Source organism: Pempheris klunzingeri, chromosome 4, assembly GCF_042242105.1.
Source record: "Pempheris klunzingeri isolate RE-2024b chromosome 4, fPemKlu1.hap1, whole genome shotgun sequence".
Lineage (NCBI taxonomy): Eukaryota > Metazoa > Chordata > Actinopteri > Acropomatiformes > Pempheridae > Pempheris > Pempheris klunzingeri.
Genome location: NC_092015.1, coordinates 10,195,249 through 10,215,535, shown reverse-complemented (window position 1 = coordinate 10,215,535; position 20,287 = coordinate 10,195,249). Strand labels below are relative to the sequence as shown.

Genomic DNA, 20,287 nt, shown 5'->3' with positions numbered 1-20,287 from the left:
GTCTAAAAAGTCTGAAGACAGTGTAATAGTCAGTGTAATATCATATATGACAAAGTAAAGCTGCAAATCATTACATTTCAGACTGCAATCAGAGAATATTTGGTATTTCTGCTTGATAAATCAAATAGTTTATTGATTATGGAAATAGTTGGAATATAATTGCTGCAAATCGTTTCAGCTCTAGTGCTGATGTTGACAAGCTGCCTGAATTCATCTATTTTGCACAAGTAAGCAGCAGGTATGAATTTGTTCAAGTAGTTAGGGGTTGACAAAAGCTGTATTATGTGAGATGAAGTGCACAGCATCTGTGACGTGTGTAGATTTTGAGCCATTTTCCAAGACACATTTTATGCCACACCATCTGTTTCAGGGCACAGAAAGCTACCCAAGACCCTAAAGATACTGCCCTGAGTCCCTTTGACCTTCAGCAGGCTGTTAATGTCTGTTAGAGGGAAGCTGAAAAGGTCCTTTTATGGACAAAAGGACTTAAGACAAGGTTTCATTTTCAGACCATGTTCCCCACAGGCTCTTTCTACAGTCCAGCTGAACTGGGTCTGTCTAGTCTTTTTTTGTTTTTAATAAGGGATCCACTCTCCAAGGATTCTTATCTACAGGTTCCATGAGAAACATGGTCCAAAGTCTAACACATTTATTAATTTTATGATGGAAAAGCGTGTGTGATATTTTCTGGCATTAATATAACACTGAATTGATGCACAGCCATGCAATGAAAAAAATACTGGAATGGGGAAATTAGTCTCAGACAGCAGACCAATTTATTTTGTGCAAAATATAGACAAGACAAGCCTTTTTCAAGGCTTGTGTCCTCAAACTTTGCATAAATTCATGTGCTTCAAACATGAGCATTAGCACCGACTTTAGAGCTGAAACAATTCACTTCGCAAAAAAAGTTCTCTTTAACTTTGATAACCACATGAGTCATTTTTCAAGCAAGCTAGTGTCAACTTGTCAAATGTGAAGATTTACTGCTTTTCTTTTTGGTTTTCTATGATTGTAAATCAAGTATCTTGGGTTTGGAACTGTTGGTCAGACAAAATATGCAAAGTGAATATATCACATTTTTTATAGACATTATGATTTAACCAGACAATAATTGGCAGATTAGTGATGAAAATAATCAGTGATTAATCTCCTTAATTTATTGTTAAGCGGTATTAATGATAAAGCTCCACAAGTCTTAATATGATTGCATATGTTGCCAGACAGAATTCAAAGATTTAACTTAATGAAAATGTAAACATCTCTTTGCTGAGGCATCATCCTTAACGCAGTTTCATTTATAACTGGGGCTGCCGTTAGCGATTATTTCCAGTATTGAATTAGTAATTATTAATTTTAAGAAATGTCAACATTCATCCAAGATGATCTCTTTGAATGTCTTGTTTTGTCCATTCAACAACTTACACTTATATAACAGAGAAAAGCAGCGAATCCTCACCTTGGAAAGGAGGAGGGGATGGACAGAAAATGGAGAAATATGTATTCACCACACAGTATCATTAGTCCGAGTCTATTAAGCATAATGGCTCCGCTCCTTCACCCCAGCAGCATGGACACATTTTTAGATCACTGGGGAACCAAACCAGCAATAACATCCATGCTTGTCAAACAAAAAACTCAAGCAGACAAATCACTTTCATTCTGCATGTTATTCAGGAAAATAAAGCCGTTGCTCTAGTGTGCATGTAAGAGGTTTCACAAAATCTAATGCAAAGGCACAGAGGAGTAATAAGAAAATAGCCCTTATCATTGCTTCATGCACCTTTATACTTTAATGTACCTGAACAATGAATAGCCCAAACCTCTAGCTAGATGTAAAACGCAGTTTCCACTGTGAATTTTCTAGAGAGATAGATAGCTCTCTCCCCCTCAGGCAAAGAAAACAATGTTCATTTGCTGCATCATGTGTGGTCAACAGACACCTACGGACGACAGCAGGCGGGAACAGGGCTAATGCATTGCCTGCAGTCCCACCTGTCGGGCTCCCATTGTTGCTTTGTGAGTAGAAATGCTGGCTCCATTTTCTCTGGTTTCATACTTGTCTTGAGGAGGGCTCAGTACCTTTGCAGACCTGCTGCTGAGGGATCAGGTTGCTGCTTCCGTCTCTCGTCAGGGATTGAGGCAAGAGGACAAAGAAACAGAGGACGGCAAAAGAAGGAGGAAAAACCCTATTTATTTTGACAGGATAGTACAGAAAGGCGGGGGAGAGAGGGCTGGATGATATGCAGCAAAGGGCCCAGGCTGGATATGTACCTGAACCTCTGTGGTAAGGAGCCCACCTTAATGGTACGCACTCTACCAGGAGGGCTACAAGGGCTCCCGTGCCCTTGGGTTATTCAAGCCACTTGTGTTATAAATGGCTGCTTCCCTAAATAAACCCCATGTTGTTGAGGAAAAATCTTTCAAATAATAAATCTGTGATGCTGAGCAGAGATTTTAAAGGCCCCCCAAAACATGTTTTTCAAACAAGCCCCTTGAAGTGACTGACAAGGTCTTACATGAAAACAATACTTTCTGCCCAAGTTGGACCAGTTTTGGTTATTTGACATGAAATATTTCTTTATGTGTGCTTTTTATTTTTATTTTTCACAAATTTTGACTGGGTGGTGCTTAGCTGGACAATGTTTGAAAACTAGGTTTCAAGTAAAGTGAGTTCTTTTCTTTCCCTTCTTGTTCCAGCCTCATTAATCTAAGAGCACTCTGGGTGCACACTACATGAGTTAGATCATATCTTGTTTGCTTCTACTTCTGTGATTTCCTACAATTCCCAGAATACCTGTTGCTAATCCCCATAGAACAGGCGCAAACACTTTGCATCATACTATGGGTGAAGAGAATAATAGTGTGTGCACTGGAATAATAAGCCCAAAGGAAGAAGCGAGTCCTGCTCTCCAGCTCGAAACACAGGAGGTTTCATGCCTGCACTGCATTCTGGTCCATTAAGAAGACTGTCAGAGTAATTTATCATTTTATTATCTACAATGATTTTCACTCTGTTCTCTAAGTAGTGAGGAAACTATGTGATTCTGAGGGACTGGCATCAAAAATTGATATTTGCTGTTGAAGTTTCATATATTGAAGTTTTCCATTGAGGCTCGAAATATCTCCACATGGTCTCAGGCTGTCTGTGTTTGACCCGTTATCGAAGGTATTAAGAAAAACGCAGAGCAAAACAACAAAACACAGACTTTAAACTGCCAATTACATTCCCCAAAAGCTTTTCCACCGCATTTCCTCGCATACGTCCAACAATATGCAGGATATAAGTGCCATGTCAATTTCTGCATCATCATTAATTGACAAACAGTCAAGCTTTGAAGCTGGATAATAACAGACATAAATAAAAATTCACAGAATACAGAAGAAACACTGCAACAGATTCAAGAACCTCCTGCATTTTTCCCTTTGATATGCAAGTGAGTTAAATATGAGATTTTAAAAGGGAACCATTGTCAAGTGCTTTTAATAAATGATGTTCAAATTCTTTTAAATTACTATCTCACTACAGATGCTGACAGCACAATCAAAGTGGACAATTCAGCTTTGATTTGGCTTCAATTGTCTCGCAAAGCTTCGGCAAAGAAATATAAGAAAACTATTATGTCTTGAGGGAAAAGTTTTTGTTGGTGCTGAAATTGATGGAAGTACAAATAAAAATTACAGTAAGACAGAGGAATATATGTATATGCAATTAGGAAGGGAAACAAATGCCTTTTTAGACAGAATATAGAATATCTGTATAAAAGTACTTTGTACATGTCTCGCCACATTATTGGCAGTTTCACAGACTCATTTCCTTACATTGTTCTCTTGGCGAGACAGATGGGAAAGATAAAAGCATAACACAAGAAGGGTGATTATCACTCTAAATGACGTGCCATAAGGTTTCCTAGAAATTGATCTTGTGCCATGGTCATTAGTCTTTAAAACGCTCTCCCCTATACACTCGACCACACAAGCATCCGTTAAAAAAACCCTCTTAAAAAATGTCATAAAGTGTGTCAGCAGATGAGCTGCACTGGCGCAGCAACTGCTCTTAAGACAGCAGCCTGCTGGAGTGATCGGATGGTAAGTGCACTCAGAAATCACGTCCATTATATTGTGAATTATGTATTTGAGGGGCGCAGGCCGGGGGACCTGAGGGGAGATGTGGTTGTGAGATGCCTGTGGGTAGACTTGGGGCTGACCATAGGAGAGCTTCCAGTTCTGACTCAAAACTTCCACCAAGAGCTCCCATTAACGAAGTGCCATTAAAGGCAACATTAGGCCATTAACAAAGCACAACCACACCACTTCTTACTTATCCATTAACCCTTCCTAATGCAACCCACTGCCAAACATTTTGATAATGACTTCATTCTCCTGTTTCCGGAAAAGCTGACATCACCTCATCCATGTCTATGGGTTATGAATGAACAAGACAGATTTTCATATTCAGTCATTAGCAGAGACTGCAGCAACCTGATGTTTTTCCACGTCTCAACTGTGTCAGGATGACCGTGTTTCTCAGGTATGAATTGTTCTTCTCACGCATTTAGGGACATCAGGGGGTTGACCCGGACATCTGCTTTGACAAACGGCTCCATTTTTATGCTTTTTTATGCACCTCATTTCGATTCAAAGTACACATCTTACTCATTGACAAATTAAAATGTGAACCTCGAAAACTTTGTTTACTTTGCAGATAAATAATGAATAGTGCTGTTAAAAATTTTAGTAGCTGTTAGTAGTTAGTATTGAGTATAAACAGAATACTTCACAACTGCTATCACTGCACATTCATTGTGTAGTTTTAGAAAAGGTTATGTATTTAATGTATTTATGTATTATTATTATGTATCAAATGTATTTATGTTATCTATATACATTAGTTTACTACAATATTACATCTGTTTTCTTTCACTTATTCACAAAAAAATGATCAGATACAGTTAATGTACTAGTGCACTGTTCACGTCTCCAGTATCTGCTGCTGTTTCTCTTCTCTCTCTCTCTCCATTATCTGCTGCTGTCTGGCTGTCTGTCTGTCTGTCTGCATAAAAGTAGTGTGTGGGATCAAACAAACGTGGCCCACTAGCTAAACAATGGCACCTACGATCATAATGAAAAGACGTGCACCTCATACTATAAATCAACAGGCATTTCCAACCTTTATTGAACAGTTACTGCACTGGTTAACTTCTTACCTTTGCTTCTATATTGGAAATTCCAAAAAGATTATTTTTTTTCCACCTGGACCTGTAGCTATACAATTTCTCCTCTACTCCTACACCCCCGTTATAAGAGTAGTGCAGCTCCTTTAAAGTCTAGGACAGTGCGTGTGTGCATAGCGGGTGTGCGGTTGAGCGAGTGGGAGAGAGCGAGCGGCAGCGTGTGACGGTAAATGGAAGACGAGCAGAGGGAAAGGTTAGCAGTGAAGTGATCAGTCATTATTTACATTTAAAATTATATTTGGTACCTCACTCAAAAAGTTCAGGGCTTAAGCCTGGCAAGCCTAAAGATGCCACTGACTTCATTGCTGCAAAGAGTTATTACAAAACCCTTGCTCCCTCCATTGAAAAGCAATTTCCTAAAAATAGACACAGCCTGCAAGTAAATCAGTAGTTTTGGGGGCAAATGGGATTATAGAATAATTTCTAGCAATCAAAATGAAAAAAAGACTGGGCATTGCCAACTTGAATCCCTCAGCTGCACGGATAGAGCTCCTTTTAATTAGGGTTGTGACATGTGCCAATGGTTGTATAACACCTTTCTGCAGTTAACTTGCGCTTAAATTTGGGGTGAGCTTGTATGAGGTTCTTACCCATAGTTAGTGTATCACTTACAGTAGATTGTGGTCAACACGTCCCCAGTTTTGAGGAGCAGGCAGGAGTTCTGGCACAGATGCAAGGCAATGTACTGGGCAGCAGAAAAATGTTTTTTAGCCGAGTAAAAACCGCCCACTTAAAAAAATCTGTATGAGATTAAGTGTGCGCCATATTTAGAGAATATTTTACATTGCTGTCAGCCCTTTCTGATGGAGAACTGAAGCTATTGTCTCTTTCTCTTTCCTTGCATCAAGGCCACCAGACTCCATTCATAAAAACTGTGATTTTATCTTAGAGAACATTGGAGTTCACTGAGCTGCCTTTATCAATCAAATAACATGTTAGAACACCAACATTCCACAATAACACAAGCAAAATGTCTCAACCAACTCCACTTAAAATGATCTGAACTATCCCTTTAAGACCATCTGAACACTTTGACAGGTGAATCGAGAGTTTAAAACATTTCCAACATTTGAAAAAATCATAGAAGCTGACACAGAATTAAGTTACACTGTATTTTACTATCAATAAACAAAGTAAAGGACATTAAACTCTACACTCAGCCATTCAAGACTAAACCTTTTCACTTCTATTCCTGCAGCTGCAAAGAAAGTACGACTATTAAATCTGCTTATTAGTTTATTTCCAATGTTGCTTTTGTGCAGAGGACAGCGAGGCTGGGGCCTGTTCACTCTCATTTCAGTTAATTCAGACATGTGATTAGAAGCCACTCATTCATTCCTAATTATTTCTGAGTAATTTAAATGTGATAACTTTCTCATATGCCAAGGAGCCTTCAAACTGTATTATACTGGAGGATCCTATAAGCAATATTGAATTTGTCCTTCTCATCTGTGCCGAATGAAGAGCTTGCATCCACATGCCACCACTCTGCTTCTAATCACAGAGGCCTGGACTTCAAGTTACTTAATCTTGCAGTTACTGAAACACTTCAAAGTGTCTTTTGGAGGTGTGTGTGTGTGGGGGGGTGTTATAAAGTTGAGCTAAATCTTAAATTCAAAAGATTTATATCACTGCTCTCCTTCTATCTCTATCTGTTCGACAAAGTTTCAGCAGCACTTATGTTGCGAACTGCAAGTTTTTACAGGAGAATAACGCACATGATCAGATCACTTCTGATTAATATTTGTAATGTGTATTTTTAGTCTTCAGTGCATCTATCTGTATTCACAATACTTCAGTTGCATGTATCTAACTTTAGCGGAGCCTTGATAACAGGTATCTCGTCATATGGTTCTCTGGTGTTTTTACTGGGTTTGAGATTAAGAGGCGCAGATAAAGGAACGCAGTTTCTCAGAGGGTAGGACTTGCTGTTCGAAAGTTCTTTTTTTAGCCTATGTAATTAAAATCACAGACCCTTTTCCTCCAGCAATCACAGAGAAGTATAATTAACCCAATTAAGCCTTAAAAATGCAGTCACACTGATAAATAATATAATAAATGTTTACAGCCTAATAAAATAAATGTAACGGTTAAAGAGCTGCAGCAGATGGTGTGATGCTCCAGATGGAGCCTTTAATGCTCCTCGCTAATGAATATAGTGCTCTTTGAGTTACTGAAGAGTTTGAGCGGGTATCCATGAATCTAAGTGCAAGAGATGAATACTCAAGTTCTTGTAACATTTCCATTTTTCTCCCCCCTGTTCAGCCAGATGTGCTAATAGGCAGCTTTAAAATATTCCTGACACATTCAAAACAACCTTCTTGACATCAAAGTGCTCGTCGTTTCACCAGGTCTCTTCAAGTGGTATCACATCAGACAGGAGGTATCAGTTTTTTGCATACAGGCCATAAACCTGCCAGCCTCACTTGCCAGAAGCAATCGAGCCAACTAGAGCAGGACCGACTCCTAGCACAAGTGTCTGCTCTCCAGATTACAGATTGAATGTTGCTTGTAATCAGTATAATTATTGGGCTAAAGGGCCCAGACCGACTGGTACTGGAACCACTAGTCGATTCATTCTTTGATCAACTGACAGAGAACTTTTTGATAATTTATTCACTTTTTATGTCATTCTTGTTCCAACTTCTAACATCTAAGGATTTGCTGCTTTTCTCTGTTTTAACTAACTATAAACTCTGAGCTCTATATTTATTCATTAATTCGAATAATCTTTCAGTCTGTGACATGTCAGAAAATAGTGAAAATGTTCCTGAGAAGTTACAAATTAACTATTGATTATCAACACTGTACATTCTTCGGCGCTCGATAAATCATCTTATCTTCTCCTAATAAACCTCCTTGGCTTTGGGAGCATGTGATTATTATCATTATTATTATTATTTGGCCATTTCTGACAGAAATAACTGCATAATTGATCATGAAAATAACTATTAGTTGCAGCCCTAACCAAGAACCATGACAAACCCTCACGCTCAGCATATTACACTATACATGCGAACAGACAGAGCGTAACAGGACGGTAAAGATGGAAACATCCACTGCACCATCAGACTAAAAGTATTCTCCTACTAGTAGCAAAATCAGTGAATTTGATTTTTTCATTATTCTTTTTTTAATATTGACACAGCTGGCAGCTACAGATTCCACTATTTACCTAAGTGCAATCAGCTTTTTGTTCAAGTACCTGCCTGTCTGTCTCTACCACAAGAGCTCCCTTTCCTGTAAAAGGGGCCCCGCCCTGTCCCTGCCCCCACACCCTCTATAGGAAACCCTTTGAACATCTGTAGCTCTGAAGAACAGTTGTGTTTATTATACTATCTGTTTGACCATATTACAGTTGCAGGTGGCGCCTGAGGACACCAATCAGACGTGCTGCCACAACACACCCCTGCTGAAGGTAAAATGAGCCCTTTCTATACAGCAGAGCTGGCAACACACCCACACACAGCCTTGACCAGAGCATAGGAGAACCAGATGAATCAGCCCTGGGCCCATCACTTTTCTACGTGGGTAAACAAGAAGGCATCCACTTATCGATCTTAAAGTGCTTCATTACATGCTGCATGAGGCATGGATGAATATTTTTCCGACACAAAATGGGTGATTAATGGAAAAATGTGCAATAGCTTTATTATTGTCTGAATATAATGCAAAACACCTACTTTGCCCTTTCAATAATGTATGCCTTGTTTAGCTGTAAACAACAGAAAATCTTAACAGGTAGATATTCTCATTTGTTCAGCAGCTGGCTCGAGTAGCTTTCGTCTCTGGTAATTGCCAGTGTGAGGCTGATACTTCCACATTAGTTGAGCAAAGAGTCATGTATGCTGTTGTGCACTCATAATGACAGCCCTGACCTTCTAACCCTTCACTGTGAAACAGAGCAGGCAATGCTCCCCATTCCAATAAGCCAAACAACCTGGTTGGTATTAAGAGGGCATGACGGTTTCAAATTGTGTCCTGCTTCAGCTTCTGGCTCTGGGGGGGTCCTAAAGCCTCTGCTGGCTAAACAGAGCAGAGAGCGGTGGGAGGAATACATGGAATGCAGATAATACACACAAAGGATTATGTACCTGCTTGCACATCAAATCTGTGTGGTTTCACATTTAATACCCGTGGACCAACGTCTGCTTTGATGGAGTACTGTGAAAGGTTGGAGATTAACATGCACTGTCACACCACTGAGTCTTTCTACGACTTCGGGACTTTCAGACTTACGTGGTGGGATAACTGCTAACATGATTTGGCTGAAAGGTTTTAGTAGTGTGAACTCCAATGGCGCCACGCTGGTTTTTGTGTATGATGAATTTGTGTATTCTATAAAGGGGAAACTGATTTTTTTATCTGAAATGAATTCACTTATTCACTTTTGTCCAAAAGACAATTTATCTTTTGTCGAAGCAAGGTCACTAATGTTATCCAGCTTTGTTCAAAGACATATAACAGATAAAACTGCCACAACAAACCCAATCTTGTTCTTTTGTTTGAGTCTTTTGTTCCTGTAAGATGAGATAACCACTCTCAGTTTATGTAATTCAGCATATGTCACTGTCGTCTGGGGTACACTGGTCCTTTAAAGTCATAATAATTTCATTAGTAGTGGCTATTACATTTTCTTCTCCCATAATGTCACGAGGAGAACCCATACATCAAGGTAAGTGCTTTTAACCATTTTGTCTAGAGTTGCACATCTTTAACCACTCCCATTCTGCTTGTTGGCCTGTGTGGAACAACCAGAACAAGAACAGAAGAAGCCCTGCAGATCTAACTGAGAGAAAAGCAGAGAAAACTCCCTTCTTCATACAAAACCTGTCAATAAGCAAAAAAAAAAAAATGCCAACACCTCCTCTACCACTGAAACATATCAACAAAATATCAAAATATCCACAATGTGGTCTAAAGAGCCCAGGGGTAAAAGGCTCCATGGGAGTTTTCTGCACAGACTCTCCCCCTTCAGCAAACTGAGTCAACACACTGTTCAGAAAGTCCTCTGGAGCGATGAGCTGCTTCTTCTGCCAGGTCAGACAAAAAGACTTGAGCTTGGGGCTAAGGCTCCCAAAAGTACAGAAAAGACTATAAATTGCAACAGAGCAAAACACCACTCATAATTAGGAGTGCCTTTGCTATGATATGAAAAAAAAAAAATCTTAGCGGTATAAACTATACACACGTTTGGAGATACACTGCGAATGTATTTTTAGACATGCTAGCGGCATGGCTCTATGTATGCCTGAGTTGGTTTGTCTTTTGTTTCACCACTTTGTTCCAACCTGAAATATCTCAACTATTGGAAGGATTGCCATGAATTTTTTTTGCAGACACTGGTGGTCTGGTTAAATTAAGAAGGCTAACAGACTCTTAGTCTTGTATTAGAACTTTTTACCAAATTGGAAAAATTATACAACACAACATACAAAACAAGAGAGGAAAGAAATCATAACTTGATTTCAGTTGTTATTAACATAAAAGACAGGCATGGTTGCAGATGTAAAGACCTGAGATATGAAAATGCAGTGAACACAAGACATTTCCACAGGACAATAGCAAATATATTGATTCTAGCATGATACCTGATGCAACGCCACAGAGGGTAGAAAGGTAACAAAGTTGTTATTAGACAGACATTGGGGAATAATATTGTCTGAACAAACATTTTTTGTGATGGCAAACTGTGGCTGTGGTGTTATCTTGGGTTGGTGTTTGTTTTGGCTCTGTTTATAGATGAGCGTGCTGTAACAAGGTACTCCACAGTGAGGCAGGTAATCCTCAGATTTCCTCAGAAAAGAGTAGAAAATCCAAGCTGCCCTACCCTAAACGTCCCTGACTCACACATAAGGAAAAAAAAATCTGTTCATTTTTCAGTGTCACATTTTTTGCTGTTACTCTGCGTGTTCAAATGAAATCACCATCATTATAGGAGGAAATGATGTGTCATCTCCTCTGTATGTACTACATCTATGCGGGGGAAAATGAACGGTAGCATAATGGGTTATGGCATCTTCATTACTCAAAATTAAATACTGCAAAGCTCATTTAATAACATCCTCACTCTATAGGATAGCCAGGCACGTTAATAAAGCAACTTCTATATGACAAGGGCCTCTGGTAGACAGGCTGCCTGTAACTTTTTTGGTAAACGTTTAGGCTTTTTTCTTTTCTGACCCACTCTCACTCAGTCAAACCAAAGTAAAATCCGAGTCATGAACGTAGATTTTTGTGCTAAGAGGAAAAGCCAGTACAAAAGTTGGTATTTAAATTGCACCAGTGGGATACTTTTAGATTCTCCCCAGAAACATGAAGCTACTTGACCTCTTAAGATGTCCCATTAGAAAATTAAGTATTGCATCCAATTACCAGACAAGCATCTCTTCACCTTCTTTGTAAGGTCTGCCAGTGAAACAGCGGAATACTTAACAGCAAGGCAGAGCTTCTTATCATAAAACATCTAACACATCCACAAGTCATGCATCAGCAAAAGCATCGCTAGTGGGGTAATTGCCATGCAAAAAGCCACCACTTTGCTTCTTTGAACAAAAACTGCTATTGCTGATGCATTTAAACAAGATAGCTTTGAATAACTGTACTGTAATCTGTTGTGAGGATTACATTCTTTTCTCACTTACTCAGGGTTTTTCCAAAGAGGTTGAACATTGTGCGTGCCCTGAGGCCAATACTCATGGACTAGAATGTGAAAATGTCTTGCTTTCAAAAGAGAATGAGATTTTAATGATTTATGTACTGTTAAGAGGAAGGAAACCTTCCAGACAGGGTCAAATAATAATCCACATTTTCATCCATGTAAACAGTAAACATGTTCTGTGAACCATACAATGATCAGTTTGTCGAATACTGCGAGTGGTTCCAAACCTGCCTTACTTGTATCCCACTATATCAAAGCACCTCTTGTATGCCATCATTTATCATTTCTAAATTTAAAAAAATACACAATAAATTGTGAATGTTGCATTTGCATTTGTACAACTACCGCTTGGAGTGAAAAAAGCTGCACATTTCAACCATTTATCCACACTTTTAACTTCTATTTCAAATGTTTACTTTCAGCTAATTATTCCAACCATTCATCCATACTTTTAGCTGTTTCACTTGTATATTATTTTAAGTAATTATTTCAAATATCAATCTTCTCTTGGCCAACAATATAAACCTAAATGCATCCCTTTGTTAAAACAGGCTCAGGCTGGAGGCAGGTGTGGACTGTGCAGTCAGCCCATTGCAGTTGGCAGCTTGCTGGTTATTGCGACAACAAATTTAGATCAGCATCACGCCAATTTATGATTGTGTGGTTTCTCCTAAACACAAATATGTGGATTTTGTTCTTTTAAATTGCAATTTATGTTTTTTTCTAATCAATTATCTTCCCCACAATCTTTCCACATCTACTCCTCTGCAACTTCAGAAGTACCCCTGATTGAGAATCTAATATAGAGTGCAGCTTGAAATTCAGTAAATGAGTTTTACAAAAAGATAACTGCCATTGTGAGAGTCATCTTGCATATGAGAGCGGGTTTGGGCTTTTTTCATCTCCCAAAGAGCATGTTTTCGACCTCTATAAAAGTTAAATGGTGGTCCCAAGTGTGCTGATCCCTGATGACCCAGAGACATGTGGCAACCATTTAATCTTTTATCTTGTTTTGTGTTTAGACACTAACAGAATGACAGACTTTTAATTCCAATCAGGGATATACTCTTGCCATCCCCTGTGACAGAAAGTCTCCCTGAATGAGATCTCCTGTCTCCTGCAAGTGCAACTGAAGCAGCATGTAATCAAAGATAGCTTCGGGCACTGCAGACTGCTGCTGCACTCTATGAAGGAAAGATGGTGGACATCAGCACAGGACAAAGAAACAGCATTTAAGATGGCAAGAATGTGAATACCGAGGTCAAAAGCAGACACAAGGCCGTTCTGTCGAGTCACAAAGACAGTATGTAACGCAGAGCAGCGCGACATTTCATGAATGAAAAATTGCCAAAGAGCATTTGTGGGAAGAGAAGCACTTCTCAGTATTGCTAAAGAGCTCTGGACTCAACAGAGACTGATTCAGAAATGAATAAGAAGACAAAACTCCATGTCATTTTATGAGTTAGCCCGGGGCTTCAGATGAATGTTTCACCCTTCACACAAAAGCTGTGTCAACCCGACTGACTTCCCTGAACCTCAGACAAATTCAGTATAAAGGTTTGATACAATAGTAACCTTCTGTCTTGCCACTTGACTCTCATAAATAGGCGGAAATAATGACTTTATGGAAATGCAGGCATAAATATCAGAGCTTCACCAGTGACCCTCCTTTATTCTGCTGACACTCTGCCGTGAGTGGTGGGAACAGTGTTACAGCTTTGTCTTTGCTTAATCTATAATATAAATTTTAATGAGAAAAAGAAGTTCATTAAATGTGATTCACAAAAACAAAGGGCATGTAAGCACCCAACCTTCGGTTTTCCATACACATGTGTCCCTTTATGGCGTTCCTTAGATATTCTCTGAGCTCCAACGATTACCATCACAGTTAATGGAGGCCTCTCAAAGCATTCATTAAAACAGAGCAATGACTCTAATGGAGGATTTGAACAAAGATCCCGGGCCCTGTTAAAGATGGGTGTGGCCACGGGCTTTTCAAATGGAGGAGAGATGCCTCCCCTCCCCAGTCAGGTTGCACATGTGAAGTGCAGGGCAGGCGGCAGCTACTCTGTGCCCTCTCCGAGGGGTGTGTGCTGTTCCATATTAATGACAAAGAGAGGAGCGGGAGCAAGAAGTCGCTATCTTACACTCATTTGTTTAAAAAGAGCCAGCCTCACAATACAGTCTGCAGGAGTCCACAGGAATCCAGTGAAAGCTGGGGGCTGCGTCAATGACAAAAGACAGAAACAACCTCACTTTTTGTCCCTGAAACAAGGGCTGCCCAATTTCAGAGTGCTGTTGGTCTTTCACCAAAACCAAGGATACCTCTGTGCATTTCAATGGGGGTATTCCTGCATAAAGAAAGAAGCACTACTGCATAGCACAGTCATCTCTCTCCTGTTGTTCAGCCTTTCTTTATATCTGAAACAATGGGACTGTGGTCCCTCCCCTTGGATAACAAATAAACCATTATTTTGCACGGCAGAGCGAGCAACCTGTGTGCAAAATGAGGGGAAAAAAAGAGGATGACAAAAGAGAAAACTGACGTCTTGGTCTGTTTTGGAAAACATTATAATGCTTTGCCTCGCTTCAAAATGGTCTCACCTCAGTATAGGCAGGTAAACTGCAAAACAACATGTACAAAAAGTCAATAAAGAGCTAAATTCAACCAGCCTTTCTTAACCTGGCAGACAAATGACTCCAAAAAATGGACAGCTGAAGAGGCAATTTTAGCAGAGATTATAAAAAAAATTGAATATAGCTCACACTCCGGCTCTAAAAGTGGGGCAAGGCAATCACTAAAGTGCAATTAAGATTCAGTAGCTGCTGTTTTACTGATAATCCTGTGTGTAAAACTGTCACGGGCGAACAAAAGGCCTGTTTCTCATTGAGTCATTGCCCGAGAGTGATTACATTTGCCACACAAGTCCTTTTATTTTCTAAAGGCAAAGCCACTCTTACACCTCCCTGCTCGGTGAGTCCAGCTGAGAGGGAATTGTTCCCTCCGACATGCAAAAAACTCAGCGTGTTCATGTGGTGGCTCATGTCTCTACACCGTCTCTTCACGATTTTGCGCGGTAATGAGAGTTGTGGTTAAAGTCTTAGAGCTTTCGCCATGAAACAACTAACTCTAAAAGTTCTAATCAAGTTGCTAATGAGGCTAAAGTTATCAGAGTAAAGTTATCTCGTTGTGAGTGATGGGAGCAAACTGCTTTTCTTTCAACAACTGCACACACAAACAGGAATCATAAAGAGACACTCGTCCCCTTCATGGCCCTAAAAATCGACACTGCTCCACCTGTTCGGTGTCCTGCTGTGGGTGGAAATAAGAGTGTGTGGGTGTCTGTGTGTGTGTGTGTGTGTGTGTGTGTGTGTGTGCACCACTTAAGCCCACTGTGTGAGGGGTGCAGGGCGGACAAAGACCAAAAGAAATCAGTAATGCATGTCTCTGTTCTAGCCGTGTTGCATCTGAATTGCAGTTCCGTGCAACTGTACTCTCAAACTTGCCTTACCATATGGTCCAGACGCATGTGTTATGAGCATCATTTCTCTGGGGACAAGCTGATGCATCGGCCTAATTTGATGTAACAAAGATTTGTCTCCTCACAGAACTAGAGCAAGTTAATGGTCGAGTCTTATCTGAGGTTTACCAATTTTAGATTTGGCCTAAAACCTGCTCTTTGCTCTTTTTTGTGGATCATGTAACAGCCGCATTTTAATTTCATCATTACTACAGGTTATTTTTAGTTCTACCCCACCCAAAACCCCATCTTCATTTCTAGTTATCTGCAACTTAAAGCTAAAGTTACCATGTCACTGGTTAATTAAGCTTGATCCCTCACATCCTGGCTATAAAACGCTGCTGCCAGGGGCGCTGGGAGGAATCCTGCACCCCCTGATGAGAAGTGACACTGGCCTCCCCACCTTATGCTGCTTTAATTTACAGTACGGCCTCGTCTGTCTGAGCAGCCCCCTCTTGTTTGAGGAGCCCATGAGAGCACCGCCCCTTTTCCTCCCATCAACAACGCCTCTTCCTTCCTCTCACATTTTCACTTATTTCTCATTCCGATCAAGGCCCGAAAAGCGCATAATGCACAGTAACGAGCCTAATTCTGCTTATTGAGCACCTGCTTCTTTCTTATGTCTTGCTTGCTCCATACTGAGATCATCTTCGCCAAAAACACAAGTATACTAACTGCGAGAGACTAGACAAGATTCCACTTCACACTCTCGCTCTACACACAGGACTGAGAGTCCTAAAGAGCTGTTTGAGAGACATTATGAGCTGCCAGATTTGGGTTAAGCACCCAGGATAATGAGTTGTATAGATATCAAATTTGGGGCCATTTCAAGCATTTCTACTCTAATAAGTGGGAAAACTATGGATTAATAGGAAGGTTTTTTCCCTTTGTTAGTTTAAGATCCTTTGCAGCCCAATTCATTTATTTATATTCTGCAGATTCCACGATTTCCTCTCGTTTACTCATTAAATCTTGATGTCATGTCTTGATCGTTCTGTATCTAGCAAGCCATTTGCGATATCCGATCAACAGAGAACTATTTTTAGAGGAGAAGAAGTGTTAAAGTGATGGCAGAAAGTGAAGAACGGATGCAGCATTTCTATTCAAAGCCATGATTCGGCTGAGTTGCCATACTTCTCATGACTGCATCTGAATTTTGCATGAAGGGACACAATACTTTGCAAGTCACAAAGAAATTTCTTGTCAAAGAAGACACGACCACAAGCAGTCTTCAGACATCAAGGGGAAACCGCCTATAAAGACGCAGCGTGCGCAAGCACACAAATGCACAGTTGTACAAAATCTTACGTGTAACACAAACGTACAATTAAGGCTGTTATTTTCCTCTTCCTGTGCATCAGCATCACAACATTCATGAGGCAGGTCTGGACGTAACCTAGTTAAAGATGAAAGAAAGGAGAACGAATCTGTCTCAGGTGAAATTGGGTGACCCCCGCAAGAGATTAGTCCATTAGCAAAAGGGAGAGCCCCAGCTCGCTCGACAAGTAATACCAGCTGTGACACCGAGCGCTTTCTGTCTGTTCAGGAGGGGGGTGAGGGTGGTGGTGGTGGGGGAAGGGTGGAGACAAGGCAGCGAACAAAAAAAAAAAACAGATGCATCTTTCTAGACTATTTGTTCCAAGAGTGACTCTGGGCTCTGGTTGTGGCCGTGGTTTGGCCTTTAACGTCTATGCCCCCGGAGCTGTTGCTTTTTCATCTTGCTCAAATATAATAAACGCAGGCCTGTTTTTCATTACAAGTATCGATGCAGTTTTTATTGCAAACCCCAAACTCAATAAACCCCTTTCAGTTAGATTTTGCTCATATTGAGCAAATTGACAAAGAATCGCGAATAGTTCTGTTTTGTAATAATCCACGAGAAGCCTTACAAGGTCCACTTTTTACAGGAACGTGGAGAAGACTCTGACCATCTGTTGTGTGGGCAAACACACACGCACACATGTTTTGACCATCACTTCAGTGTGGATGACCGTAAAGTCTAACCTCATTACTAACTCAGTGCACTCTCCTCCAGTCTCAAGCACACAGCACTGCAGCGGCACAGCGTTGTAAAAACACCTTGAAAGGGCCTTTTCGTTTCCTCTCAAATAAACCACCTGAGCCTGACTGATAGGTGCTGCATGGTGTTAATTTACAACAACAGGCGCCACTGTAGTGCGACGAGGTGGAAGGGAGTACAGTGAGATCAACCTCTCCGCCCCTTTCCTTTCCAAGGGAGTACCCTGAGCTGCAGCTTTGCTTAATGGCCTGGCTGAGTGATGTGAACACATGGTGCTGCTACCTGTTGGACAGACGGAGCAGACAACAAGGAAACCCAGAGAAAGGCACAAACAGCTTCTGTGCAATAAATACATGTCCTCGTTTAATCTTTTTTTTTCTTTCAGAGAGCCACCAGGGTTGAAATAATGCATTTTTCAGAGCATTTTTTAAAAAAAAAAACAATCAGCACTGTCAAGCTGCTGCATTCACATCATGCCCAAAGAGCCACATTTCTGTGCTAAAACTTGGAAGCATTCACTTGTACAACTGCCCACATCTGAAATGAGCCCTATCTTACGTGTAATTACTGGAGGGAGCCTGTCAGGAGCGCTACCCCCCCAACAAGCAAGCAGCCAATAATTACAATAAATCAGGCAGGATGTGCACAGCATCATGCTGCTCAACAGCCTGCGTTAACAGGAGAGAAAGCACACACACACACACACAAATGAGGCATCAAGATGACATCATGGCAGGAGCACATGTGAAGGCTGGATGATGATGACTACCTCACTGCCTGCCTCTCCCATCATGTGGGGGGGTATAAAGGAAGGGTGGCACAATGGACAATACTTCATGTCACATAAGCATTTTATACACTTTTATAGATATGAGCAGGAATTTACAATAACAAACCATTTGCAGAGGTGAGTTAAGTTAAAGGAAACTAGTATAACTGGTCTCTTATCTTGACTTTTTTTCATACAATATAGATTTTAGAGATTCTTCATAATTTAACTCCATTATCACGGGGGACGGGGATCACTATGTGGTTTATAAGCCGCCAAAAATAACAACAAGAGATTTTATACGATTTGTAAATTTTAAAAAGAGAGGGAATTTTTCTATCATGAATTCACATGCAAACCACATCTGAGACAGCCAACATGAAGCAGCACCAATAATTAAGTACTTCGATGGTTTGCAGAAACTATATCAGAGATCACTAAGTCAGACACAGGGGCCACAGCGTCCCTGCTCCGCTTCTCCCTGGAAATGTGGTCGATGGGCCGGGCTGAAGTTTTGGAGGCACCTGCGGGAGGCTGCCGGGACTTTGCCCTCATACCTGCGGCTTCAGGGCACGGGCGCACCCCGCGTGAGCACCGCCACCGGCCGGTTAATGAGACAATGGCTTACCTTGGCGGAGAAGCGCACACATGACGAGGAGGGCGCGCACGCAGCTGGCGGACAACAAGTGCATCCTTGCGGGTCTCTCAGATCCTCAGACGGCTCAGTTTGCTTCAGAGGTTTTCTTAGAACCACTTGGTTGAGAGTGGTGTGTTTTTTTTTGTTGTTGTTGTTGTTGTTTTGGAGGTGGACTGAATTCAAATGCTCCTCGCGAGTCCCCGTTCAGAGCTGGCTGTTCTCCCAACGTGGCATGTGCTCGCCAACACGCGCTCTCATCAGTTCTGGTGGAACAGGTAATTGCGAGGGGCACACAGACGAGCACGAGGGCGGGGGATGCTGTCTGCAGCTCCGCCCCCGATACCCCCCCCCCCCCCCCTTCTCCTTTCTCCCTCTCTCCCCCAGTCACCACCACCCTCCCTTTCCCCTCCAGCAGCACCTCCCCCCTCCTCCCACACATAAGTGTGCGCCCCCCCTACATCCCCTTTTCTTAAGACCCCTCTCAGCTCGCCCCCTCCCTTCCTTCTCCACCCTCTTACCCCCTTTACTCTCATCTTCACCTCCCCTTTTTCCCTCTTCCTCTACTCCCCCCTTTCTATTTCCAACATGCACCCTCACTCCACACACACACACACACACACACACACACACTGGAGGAAAACTTCAATCAAGCAGCACCTCATACTTGTTTCATGCAGAATACCCAGAGGAGGAATAAATATCCTGATCCTTCACCTGCATTAAAAATGTAACTGACGTTCAAGTACGTATTAGCGAGCATTAGCAGCGCACTGTACTCTGACAAGGATTTCCTCAATGCATCAATGAATCCATTGGTCCACTAAATGTCAGAAAACAGTGACAAATGAACACTTTTCACAATTTCACCGAGCCCACACAGAGGTGACATTTTTTAACTGTCTTTGTTTGGTCAGATCCACAGGCTGAAGCCTAAAGACATTCAGTTTACTTTGATTCAAGGTGGAACCACAAAATGTTTGTCACTTTTAAACCATTAGTCGATCGTTAAAAGTGTGCAGCTGCAGATTGATTTTTCTGTGCGTCGACTAACTGACCCACCATCTAATCGTTTCAGTCAAGTATTAAAGGAGTAAACAATCATCTACTTCTCAGAGTGTTAAAATACTATAAATGAATAATGAACCCCCCCAATCAGGTAACTCCTCCTTAATTCACTGTCAGTTCAATGTCTAAAATGAATTGTGTCATCAAGAGACAAGGCTGTTTTTGAGGGTTCCTGAAAAGCTGACAATGAGCCCACTTATTTATTTATTTATTATTTTTAAGTGACAGTAGTGACATTTTATCACAGTGGGAAATCTGAAGCTGTGAGGTAACTTTTAACTACAGTCTTCACATAAATGCCGTGAAGTAATAAGTAAAACGTCTAGACCCGAACATTTAGTAAAATGTGCGTGTTTGTCTAAGATAGAAAGCATGAAAAG

At 41.0% G+C, this 20,287-nt stretch overlaps 1 protein-coding gene across 1 annotated transcript in view; it reads right to left on the bottom strand.

Annotated features, from left to right (window-relative positions):
* LOC139199907 (CD166 antigen homolog A-like) overlaps nucleotides 1-18,998 on the bottom strand; it is a 35,856-nt gene extending 16,858 nt beyond the window's left edge. The window contains exon 1 of the mRNA XM_070829106.1: nucleotides 18,834-18,998. Within this exon, the coding sequence (XP_070685207.1) occupies nucleotides 18,834-18,897 (64 nt within the window). The 5' untranslated portion in view covers nucleotides 18,898-18,998. The remainder of the gene's footprint in view (nucleotides 1-18,833) is intronic.
* Between the last annotated feature and the right edge of the window lie 1,289 nt (nucleotides 18,999-20,287).